Source organism: Mustela lutreola, chromosome 3 (assembly GCF_030435805.1).
Source record: "Mustela lutreola isolate mMusLut2 chromosome 3, mMusLut2.pri, whole genome shotgun sequence".
Lineage (NCBI taxonomy): Eukaryota > Metazoa > Chordata > Mammalia > Carnivora > Mustelidae > Mustela > Mustela lutreola.
In genome coordinates, this window is record NC_081292.1 from 202,962,085 (window position 1) to 202,974,350 (window position 12,266).

At 42.4% G+C, this 12,266-nt stretch overlaps 1 protein-coding gene across 4 annotated transcripts in view; it reads left to right on the top strand.

Annotated features, from left to right (window-relative positions):
- Positions 1-12,266, top strand: part of HECW2 (HECT, C2 and WW domain containing E3 ubiquitin protein ligase 2) — a 368,631-nt gene that overhangs the window by 337,801 nt on the left and 18,564 nt on the right. For all 4 annotated transcript variants that reach the window (XM_059168541.1, XM_059168540.1, XM_059168539.1 and 1 more), the window contains 6 exons: positions 1,484-1,582; positions 4,986-5,115; positions 6,214-6,360; positions 7,008-7,122; positions 9,933-10,018; positions 10,994-11,106. In XM_059168541.1, the coding sequence (XP_059024524.1) occupies positions 1,484-1,582; positions 4,986-5,115; positions 6,214-6,360; positions 7,008-7,122; positions 9,933-10,018; positions 10,994-11,106 (690 nt within the window). The remainder of the gene's footprint in view (positions 1-1,483; positions 1,583-4,985; positions 5,116-6,213; positions 6,361-7,007; positions 7,123-9,932; positions 10,019-10,993; positions 11,107-12,266) is intronic.

A 12,266-nucleotide genomic window follows, 5' to 3' on the forward strand; every position in this document is an offset into this window, starting at 1 on the left:
ACATGGTGTGGTCACAGCAGTGACTTACCCTGTATAGACGAGAGCCCTGGCAGAAGGACATGGAGTGGTCACAGCAGTGACTTACCCTGTGTAGACGAGAGCCCTGGCAGAAGGACATGGTGTGGTCACAGCAGTGACTTACCCTGTGTAGACGAGAGCCCTGGCAGAAGGACATGGTGTGGTCACAGCAGTGACTTACCCTGTGTAGACGAGAGCCCTGGCAGAAGGACATGGAGTGGTCACAGCAGTGACTTACCCTGTAGCCACTGAAGTTTGTAGCCAGGCATTGCCCCTTTCCTAATTTTTCACACAAAATCATCCAGGAAAACTGGTGTAGGATTCCCCTCTGAAGATTGTTTATTCTAAAAATCCCAAATTGTTCTCTTTCCAAACATCCTTACATCTTTTCTAGTCCCTGCATTTATACGTGCTAAATATCTTTATAACCCCTCTTTGCTTGCTCCTGCTTATTTCCACGGAGAGTAACAACAAAGACCATAAGCAGGACTCGCGGGAGAAGCTTCTTCGGGCCATGAAGGTTAATACCGGTGGGCAGAAGGAGTTGACATGTAGGACTTAGTCTTCAGAATAACCCCACGTAGCTGCAGTCTGCAGTCCTCGTAACTGAGTCTGTTGCAGTTGTGCTAAGTGAGGTGGACAAAGAGAAAAACAAAGCTGCTGGATATTAATCTTAAACTGGCTACCTTATTCTAAAATTACAAATGGACTGTATGAACCTCAACATGGATTTACACTTTTGGAAGACATTTGGACTTTCCTGAGGTAGAAACCACAGTACTTCTGAAAGAGAAAATAAAGGGACCTCTCAGCAGATCCAGTCATGACTGATATATTTAGCAAAGTTTCCAAAATGATTCAGAGTAGAATTGAGCTTTCAAATTTTAGAGAACCGAATGGCCGATGAGGAAACTCCCCCAGATGTTCACAAACATAATTCTTGGATGGTGACAATAATCAGCAGGGGTTTGAGAGAGAATAGAGATAGGAACCCTCTCACTCTGAGATGGGGCTTTTCCTCAAAAGGGGATTGCTCGTGAGTTTGTCTTAGAGAAATCCTGCTGATACTCATGCAAACAAGCTAGAAGGAGACTTTTTCCCCACCACCATTGGTTTCATTCTGTCATCTCTTAAAAGCGGCTTGGGGAAATTTCACAGGCCTGCTCTCGGGGAATCCATGGTGTCCGTGTGGGGTGCTCTATGGCGGATACTGTTGACATGAGACGGAGATGGAGCAGTAGCTCTCTAAATATCAGAGTAAAACAGCTTTTTTTCAAGTAGATGTGAATATTGGCCCAAGGGAGACCCAGGTTGCAATGCACTTGAACTCTCAGGGACCTCATGTAAGCAGAAAGTCTTAGACAAACTTTCAGTGGTTAGAGCTAGATCGCGTTTTAGAAAGCAGGTCGGACCACCTAGAAGCTGCTCCCTGACGTGCAAGCTGCCTTCTGCTCTTCCTTCACAGGTTCCGCTTCAGCGGGAGGATTCTGGGTCTCGCACTTATACATCAGTATTTGTTGGACGCCTTCTTCACTAGGCCCTTTTATAAAGCTCTTCTCAGAATGTAAGAGAATTTTGATTGCTTGTGTAATTAGCATGTAAGAATGCAGTATTTCTTTCATTAAAATGAAATATTTTATTTTTTCTTTTAGGGGCTTGTCATTTATGTGCTTAGATTTCTGAAACTAATGCAATTTCAAATATGGTTACTGTGTTTTTCCTGATCTTCTCCTTCTGTCTTGCCCCTAAAGTGTTAGTTTTGCTTTATTCCGGAAAGTTTATTCTCATTTGTTGCAACACATGTTTCTTCAAAACAACTGTACTTCAAATACAGTACTGGAATTCCTGTGGTATTAATGCTGATTATTAATAGAATAGTTGTGGGTTAGTCTTGGTGACTCACAAACCCCTATCCTTTATGAGAAGCATTTTATATTTTGCTTTATGCAGACTTCATCTGCTAAGTTTTCATTCTCCTTTGTTTTGTTTTTGTCTTACTTTTTTGTTTGTTTGTTTGTTAGAGGTGGGCTGTCCCATATTTTTCCTGAGAAGACCTCCCTATATGCAAGACAGTAATTTAGGATGGCAGATGAAAATCTAGCATATCCAGAACCTTTTCTTCATCATTACCACAAAGAAAGATTGCAATTATTGTAAAATGTAGAGCAAACATTTCTGTCCTATAATCAGTAGTCATTTACAAGGCTGAACAGGAGAAGGCAACTGTCTAATAGGGGAGTAGTAGCTCAAACTTGCAGTCAGGAAGCACAGAATGACTGCTGGGTTCAGGCCAGCTCGTTCCCTGACCAAGGTCATGTACCTGCTTCAGTAAAATGGAAACCTAGACTTCAAATGAAAACAAAGTATTTCTAATGGGTTCTTAAGAGGGTCAGTAGGAAGGCTTTTGCTTTCCCCCCTTTTGGCGTCTGGGCAGATGAAACCCTGGGCAACTGGGCACTGTCCATCTGCCCCTCAGGTCCTCCCCGTCCCATTTTGCATCTTTACCATGTCAGTCCTTCTCTCGTCTTCTCATCTATGTTTCCTGAAAGAGCAGTCTGTGCGATGTGCCCTCAACACACTTTGGCCTGGCTTCTTTCCCACCGGTAACCTATAGAAGCTTTTTTTTTTTTTTAAAGATTTTATTTTTATTTATTTGATGCAAAGAGAGAGCATAAGCTGGGGGAGCAGCAGGCAGAGGGAGAAGGGGAAGTAGACTCCCTACTGAGCAAAGAGCCCGATGTGGGATGCGGGGCTCGATCCCAGGATCCTGGGATCGTGACCTGAGCCGAAGCCTGTTGCTAACCAACTGAGCCACCCAGGCGCCCCCCCGTAGAAGCTCCTGAAGAATGTCTTTCAGTCTCTGTCTTACTGGACCACTCTGCGGCTTCTGCTGTTGTTGAACACCCCCCACCCCAACCCCACGCACTTACTGTGAGTTGTTCCTCTACTGGTGTCCCTGAAAGTGTGCCTTCTCCTCTGGGCCTCATCACAGTTCACGGTGCCAGTACTCTCAGGTGACTGGTCGGAAATCAGGAGTCCCCCTCAGACAGAGGTGGAGGTGGCAAGCACGCGGCACCTACTCTACTCTTCCCTGCCTCCCACTCCATTGCTTTGGTGTAGTTCACAAATCGTTTATGGTCCTTTTTCCCACTGAACTCGTTGTGGCCTCAGGGAGTTCTTCAATTTACAGCCCTCAAGACTGGCAATTAATCAGAGTTGGCTTGCAACACCAGTTCCTTCGCCACCCCTATTTTGATATCCTTCTTTATGCTCCCCAGAAAACCATTTACTAATGCCCATGCTTACCTCCTAAGTAAGTCTTAAATGCATCTTCTCCTGCCTACCCTTAATAGCTGTGCCCGAAATATGAAACTCTTGTTTTATTATAGCCAGATTACCATAGCGGTCGACTAATTGTCTTCACCATCTAATATCCACTCTACTAACATATTAAGTAATTCTCTGTACCGTGACTTCCAGATAGAACAATTCAGAGTCACGTCTCACATCTGATCATGTCATTTTCTGTCCTAAAATCTTTTGGTAATTCTGAAGCACCAAGGTCCTTAAACTGACATCCAAAACCTGGTCCCAGCAACCTTCCCACCTTCTCCGGACATTCTGTCTCGCGGTCAACACTCGATCGTCCCAGTATGCTTGCGTGTTCTCCACACTCCATGCCCTCCTGCTTGGTTCGTGTTGGTCTCTCCTTCCCCCTTCGTCCTGCTCCCCGTCTTCCTCCACTCCCCTTCACCTCTCCAGCTTTTCAAGAGCCTACAAATTTTGATGTGGGTATTATCTACCTCAGAAGGGTTTTCCTGAATCTCCAGTTGAAGGAAATGTTCTGCATTCTTGCTGTGAGAGCTCCCTGTATCTACCTTATCTGGGTTTTTTTAAGTGGAGTGTAACATACATAGAAAAATACACACATTACAAGTGCTACCCACCCTCGGCTATCACCATCACCTTATATGAGTTTACCTCCTTGTGTGCCTGTCTCTCCAACCCGACCATTAGCTCCTTGAGGGCAGTAACTGTCAAGTAGCTGTTATGATGTCTGGCACATACTTGATGCCTAATAAATGGTTAGGTGGAACCAAGCAAAATGGTCTTTGAAGTTAGGCTGAAGGGAGGGGATTTGAAAACAAAGCAAAACAAAGCCAATCAATAGTTACCACTTTAAAATAGGACCATAAAATAATAATTCCACCTCTCTCTGTGTAGAAAAAAGAGAAGTATTGAAAACCATTATAATTGTAGAGAGATTCTGTGGCTTGCTGTTTTCAGAAACACAGAAAGAATAAGGACCATGAAGAAAAAGGGGACACAGGTGAATGTGGATCACAGAATCTAGTCCTTGAGAAAAAATAACAAAGTTAAAGTACAGCATTGAAACATACAAAAAATTTCAGATTGGGAGAACAATGTTTTTGTTGTTGTTGTTTTGTTTTTTAAAGATTTTATTTATTTATTTGACAGAGAGAAATCACAAGTAGATGGAGAGGCAGGCAGAGAGAGAGAGAGGGAAGCAGGCTCCCTGCCGAGCAGAGAGCCCGACGGAGAACAGTGTTTTAAGGTAGTATAACCTAGCCAAACGAATCTGGAAGTCAAGTTGTCAACCAGAGTTCTAGTTCCTGCTCTGGCGTTAATCATGGATGACGATGGCGTTAATCGTGGGTAACTGGGAAAATGCAGCCACTCTCTGCACCCCAGTTCTGTGTCTGTAAAAGAAAGGATAGGCTGGCTGATTTAAGGCATTTTATATATCCAGATTTTAAAATCTTATACCAGATTTCTGAATTATTTAGCTAGTCTGGTTACTGAATTTGACTAAGAACGTTGCAGGAATCACCGTTCATTTAGTTGATCTTGTTCTTGCCTTTAATTCTTGGTACCTCTCCTCGTGTCTTTGGCATTTGGCTGATAGTCATACCTACATATCTGTTTCTGTCTGTCTGTCGTCTTAGTCTGTGTGACCTGAGTGATCTAGAATACCTTGATGAGGAGTTCCATCAGAGCCTGCAGTGGATGAAAGACAATGACATCCATGACATCCTGGACCTTACATTCACTGTGAATGAAGAAGTTTTCGGGCAGGTCTGTGACTCACTGGTGACTAAGTGTGATAATCAAAGACTGATGGTTGGTGAAGAATTAATTCAGTGGCTAAGATCGTGCACTTACTTATTTGTGGCTTGTCGGGTGGTTTCAATCTAGGTCTGCGTACAGTTATAGTAATTTTGGTTACAAAAATTATTTTAATGCCAGCTACAGACGAAGGTGTTCTGATTTATAGATTGTGGTAACTGTGTGTTATAAGCTATATAACTATTTGTGTGTTAGAAGCAATCTTTTATTTCCAACTAAAATATCCAGATAAGATGTGTTGGAATTGTCTTGTATAAAGCATAGCTTCTAAAAGTCCATCCTACCCCAGAGTTGAATATTCAGTTATTTAATTGACATTTGTACTTAACTCTCACTCATATTTAAGAATGGAAATTGGTTGTTTCAAAGCTGAAGGAAGGTAAATAATGTTTTGGTGAAGGTTTGAAATCATATCGGTTTTTTCCCAAAGTTGGTGGAAGGATTGGTTTTAAAAGATCTCTTTCAGAAATTGTAAACTGGTTCATACGTAATATTCTTATTTAGACATCAGTATTTGGCTGGTCTTCTAAATTTCGTGTTGGAAAAGAAGTTCTCAATTTAACATTCACTTGAATGTAATTCTGCTTCATTAAAGTAAATCTTTACTTAAATATTGGCTTTCTATATGTAGTTGATTCTGAACCCTAACAGAACTTACGAAAATATGTTTTTGCCAAACATTCAAATAGCAGTGGGCCAGAATCTGGAGCCTACTGATTTTCATTGAAAAGCCTTACTTGTTTAGTCAGGGTTTAAAACTTAACCTTCAGTACTTACGGTACATCAATTTTTAACTACTGAGGCTTTCAGATATCAGCTCAATGCCTGGTTTTTCCACAGTGCCTGGGCTCTGTGTGGCTCCATGGGGCACCTCCCCTGGCACTCCCCCCCCACCCACCCACCGGCTGCCTGTGGGCTGTGCCGGGCCAAGGCCAGGCCAGGTAGCTGGCTGGCTGATTTCCGCTCACTGGGAGCAGTGTTCTTCTCACATCAAGAATGTTGCTTTATGTTCAGCCCTTTTTTATTTATTTATTTTTTTGATTTCAGATAACCGAACGAGAATTAAAACCAGGGGGTGCCAACATCCCAGTCACAGAGAAGAACAAGAAGGAGTATATCGAGAGAATGGTGAAGTGGCGGATTGAGAGGGGCGTCGTGCAGCAGACGGAGAGCCTAGTGCGCGGCTTCTATGAGGTGAAGCCGGCACGAGTGGGCTTGTGCGGCGGGGACTCTGGGGTACCGCAGTCCCTCTGACTGCGCTCTCTGTGCGGTATTTCCCTTCTTCTCTTGGTGGATTTACTACTGCTCTTTCGATTTAAAAACTCCAGTATATTTTTAATATGTTTCAAGAAGACGAAAAAGCCTTAATGCCCTGTTAGAAGAGCTCACTGAATTAAAATGATCGGAAATCAGGTAGCATTTCGCGATTTAATGACCACTAACAGCATTGAAGTCGTAGGTCTTACTCGTGCTTAGATGTGGGTAATCACATATCTGTGTGATATGTGAAACGATGGTATCTAGGGTTCAGATGAGTTGTTACAAATACTCCATGTGACTTCCTGCAGAGGAGCACTGGACTTTTTTTCAAGGAGAAAAACAAACCGGATTCACCAGTGGTCAGTTTTGTAAAATCAAAATTCTGTTGAGGAAAAGATCATCCATATTGTACTAAAATACCTTGTATTTGTTGAGAGCTTTACAGTTTTCAAAGTGCCTACACGGAGTGCTTCCAGAACATTCCTCAACCTCCTTGTGTGTTCCTTTTCTGATGAGGCTTAATGGTAGCTGAGATTTCTCCTGATTCATAAGCCATGCCCTGCATTCTTTTTATTCCACAGGTGGTGGATGCCAGGCTGGTGTCTGTTTTCGATGCAAGAGAACTGGAACTGGTCATCGCAGGCACAGCCGAGATCGACCTGAGTGACTGGAGAAACAACACGGAATACAGAGGAGGTGAGATGTGGTTGAGAGATGGCTGGACTTTTAGTTCCACACTGAGGGGAAGCAGATGGTTAGCGCGCCAGTCTCAGAATCCAGGACGGGCAGAGTACTTTGTACTCTAATCATAGGTCTGCTGTAGTCTCCTCTGAGACCTTGGGCAAGGTACGTTCTCGTCTGCTCCTGGTTACCTCATCTGTCAAGTGGAGGAGGGACTGTTTACACCTCCTCTGAGGATGTCATAACTCCTAATTGTTGTGAAGAAACGTGACCATGGGAACACTAAGTAATTGTTTTATGGTGTTGTGAGGGAAGCCCTGAGGAGCTCACGTCCAGCTGGTCAAAATCCCACCTCTCTCCCTTCCTTCGAAACCTTGAAGTCACACACCCTCTGGGCCTCCTAACGCGCAAACACAGTTTTTCTACATTTCACTAAACTACTTTCAGTTATAATTCACTGTTGAAACACATAAATGGAATCAGACATGGTTCTCAGTATTCAAGATGTTTATTGAAAAGGCCTTTCTAAATTCAAGCATTAAGTTCAACTGAAAAGGAAGCTCTACTATAAGATTATTTAAAACATTTATATGACAGTTCACCACATGGGAAGCTTCACAAGTGGTATTTCTGTACATCACTATACATTTTCAATTAGTAATTGCGCTTAAAGCCATTGGATTTGATCCTGAGTTGGGACACTTTGAAAGGGACCTGATGACAATCCAGAGTTAAAGTTTTTATTCCATACCTTAAAGCAAAGAAAGAACACATTTTCTGAAATTTATTGCAGGGTGACAGTTTTTGACAAAGAGCAATTGTTTTTGTTTTGATTTTGGATTTTGGTTTTTAACTCAGCTCAGAAAGTAAGAGGTTAGCAGTAGTTCTGAACTTGGGAGTGAAAAATACAAACTTTAAGTCACTGAATTAATCACTCAGCAGAAGAGACTGAAAGCGGAACATATCTCCAGTTATCTGTACATGGAAACAGAGATTTCAAAACACCTTTTCAAGTGTGGAGTTAGAATGAAAATACCTTAACATTTGCTAACTTGCTTTTGTTCTTGCCTTGGCCCCTCCAGCTCCTTGCCTGCCGTGGGCTGGCCTCCCTCGCCCGCTCTCTCGGAAAGGCCGCATTAAGCTGCAGTCTCTCTTGCTGCTATTTCTGAAACCAATTGCTGCGGTGTGTCTCTTCCAGCTGGCCCCATGTATAATCCATATACAGCCTTGGTCATTATAACTTTGTTAACCAAATTCTTTTTATGAACTAGAGCACAGCTTCTCCAGCACGCTGTCAAACTTGCATCTTACCATAAATCTCATTAGCTCTTCCCCGCCAGGAAATTCTAATAGCAATGCTGTTCATCCAGTCAGCCACTTTGCATTTATATGCTGTAAGCTTTTATTTGCTGTATGTGTCTAATCGAGTCCCCGTTTCCATGGTTATTGTAAATCTTGCCAAACGACATCCTTGGGAAGACAGTGCTCCGGAGGGAGGCAGGGGAATGGCTGAGACGCCCAGCTGTTTGCTAACCCAAGTCGCTGGCACTGAACGAGGAGGCGGCCTGCTGCCACTGCCGTATGTTCACAAGGCAGCTGTTGATAGAGAATCTGAAGAGACATTTCTGTCCTCCTCCGAAAGGTTGGGTGCAGACAGCAAAGCAGAAGCCAAAAGGGGCCAGTTCATAAGGTCAGACAAGCTATAAAGAGCCAACGTACTTAAAGATGAGAAAACTGTTTGCTTAGCACCAACGAGCTCATCTCTGCCAAGTGGATGTGGAGCCTATAAATCTCCGTGTCCAATAGAAGCACATTTACCCTTCACCTGGATCCCTTTCTTGGGAATCCAAGATGCAGAGGCCACTCAGCATCACTGATCAAATGATAAACAGGAAGGCAAAATCTCCCCCAAACTCTACAGCCACTGAAACACACGAGCATTGAATTAATTTAATTCAAATTAAAATCATTTTTTACTTACCTTTGCTTTGGATTTATTTCCGCTGACTTAGAATTAGAGGGGCTGTGTCACTAGTGCCAGTGAACCGGTTTGGATCACTAATTGTTCCTTAATCCTTGTCAGCTCTCTCTCTGAACTTAAACTTCCTTCACTGAAAGATTTTGGAATCTTCAATATTGCCTTAATCCACCCTGGGGATGATACTTTTGACATTTTATTAAATTCTACTAAAATACGGGATTAAAAATAACACTTAGATTAAGGATTATATGGGATTTATTAGTTGAAGAAATTAAAGTAATAAAATTACTTTTGCCTTTTCATTAGTAAAAAGTGATTTGATTTAAAAATCTGAACATTGTATGTAATTTTGAAATAGTTTGCAATTACATATTTGTGTAATTATTTGACGATTGTATCTCTCCTTTACCAGAAGCCCTGTAATCTGTCTTCTTTGCCTCTGTTACCTCCAAGCTTACTATAGTGCTTGTTCTAGCGATACTTGAAAATTTCTTCAATGAATGACCAAAAGAGTTATTCATTTCCAGTCACGGCAATCATCTTTTTCAGAAATGATATGGTTAAAATAACAACTTTGTTGTTCTTCTTCCCACTTGTTTTATTTACTGACCACTAAATGGAAACAGAGACCTCCTAGCTTCATTTAGTGTTGTTTTTGTTTGACTTTTGACACTCATGTGATCATATTTACAATGTTATTCCTTAGTCTTAAACGATAAACAACCTTTAAAGAATCCGAGATGATGATTTATGTCTGGAGGTCTTTTGTTGACGCGTCATGCTGTCCTGTCATCCTAACACAGAAAAGTTAGAGTAACGTGGGCCTTCCTGTTTGGGTCAATAGGGTATCATGACAATCACATTGTAATCCGGTGGTTCTGGGCCGCAGTGGAAAGATTCAACAATGAACAACGGCTGAGGTTGTTACAGGTAAGATGCCACTAGTTAATATTTTTAATGCATTAATGCAATTATTGTTAGAATTGCATATTTTTTATAAATGCTGAGTACTCAGTAATTATACCCTGTGCTTATCTGCAAATGAGGGATACATTATTTCAGACTCTCCTGATTGCGTGGTTCTGTTGCTCCATTGCTACGCAGAACATCCCCGACCAAGTCCAAGTATTTCATTAAATTTTGAGTACGTAGCAACTCTAGTCCAAGAATCCCAGGAGAAACACCGGCTTCGGGGCCGTCAGTCCCTTCAAGAGGTCCCAGGGCACTCTGCAGGGCCACATCCCGAACAACAGAAAGTGGGTTTTCAGTCCCTTAGGAGGTAACCAAGTCTGTGATAAAGAATCCTTCCTTTTCTTCCATCTAACTTTCCGCAAATTTGAGATAACAGTGAAGTTCAGGGACACTGGAAAAACCAGCTCATAATTTTCTTGCAATGCTTATAATGCCACGGCAATTGCTGGTTTATTGCAGCCAGAGAAATATCAAACACGAGCAAGCCTTCTGGGTACTTGGGCTCAGCCTTATGAGGAGACTGGGTCTTTGCTCCTTTGGATCAAGGATCTGGTCCTACCTTTACTCACCTTGAGCTGATTGGGGACTGATGCTCAGCAGACTTAGGTTAATTGACACTTTATGAATCTGTAGCAGGAAATGGACCCAGTTTAGTCTTCTCGGCTGGTTAGCTGTACAGAATGCCTTATCCGCTACAAGCCCTCCGCATTCCCTTTTCCTTTTTATTTCACTCTCCTTCCTTAGCATTCCCGAGCTCTTTGTCAAAATTCCTGTGTTCGGTTGTCCCACACCCACTGAGAGTAGCCTTCGGGCTCTCCCACCAGTGACAGCCCACTGCTCTTCCTGAAGCGCCTTGCGTGTGAGTGATGCCCTGTGGCTCGTAGTGGCTAGTCTCTTGGTTTCACCATGTCCTTCTGTTTTCTTGGTGGACAGTTTGTCACAGGCACGTCCAGCATTCCCTATGAAGGCTTTGCTTCTCTCCGAGGGAGTAATGGCCCAAGAAGGTTCTGTGTGGAGAAATGGGGGAAAATCACTGCTCTTCCCAGGTAAGATATAAAACATTTCTTTCCTGTCACTACGGTATTCTAGGGAGACCTTTAACTTATGTATGTATTGATTAATTACTGTTTTATGTTAAAATTTTGGGAGGGCGGAAAAAATATTTTAGAATGAATTTATCTTTGATCACCTTTCTATATGGAGGAGTAAAAAATCTTCCTGTCGCACTTAAAATGCATATATACATATCATTGTCTTCTTTTTTTATTGAAGTGAAATTGACCCATGCTGTTACAGTAGTTTCCAGTGTACAACATAGTGATTTGACAAGTCTGTATGTTACGCTGTTGTGCTGTGTTCACAAGTGCAGTTACTGTCTGTCCGGATACATCATACTTACAATGTCATTGACAGTATTCCCTCTGGGTGCTTTCCATTCTCATAACTTATTCTTTCAGTAACTCCAAACCTGTATCTCCCTCTCCCCTTCTCCCATTTTGACCACCCTCCATCCCCCCTCCCTTTGGCAACCGTAAGTTTGTTCTCTGTCTTGGTGAGTCTCTTTCTGCTTTGTATTTGTTTATTCATTTTTGTTTTTTAGATTCCCACAGATAAGTGAAATCATAGGGTATTTGTCTTTCTCTCTCTGACTTATTTCACTTAACAAGATACTCTGGGTTCATCCGTGTTGTTGCAGATGGTAAGATCTCATCCTCTTTATGGCTGTGTAACATCCGTGCGCGCATGTGTTTGTGCACATGTGTGTGCGATACGAGCACACCCCACCTCTTCTTTATCCCTTCATCCGTCAGTATGGATTGCTTCCATATCTTGGCTTTTATAAATAGTGCCGCAGTAAACATCGGGGTGCATATATCCTTTTGAATTAGTGTTTTCATTTTCTTTGGGTAAAAACCCAGTAGTGGAATTACTGGATCACATGGTATTTCTCTTTCCAGTTCTTTGAGGAGTCTCCAAGTCTCCTCCACAGAGGCTGCGCAAGTTTGCACTCCCACCAGCAGTGCCCAGTGGTTCCTTTTTCTCCTCATTCTTGCCAACACTTACTATTTTTTATTTTAACCATCCTGACAGGTGTAATGTGGTGTCTCATTATGGTTTTGATTTCCATTTCCCTGAGGATGAATGATGTTGAGCATGTTTTCATGTGTCTCTTGGCCATCTGTGTGTCTTCTTTGGAAGAATCTCT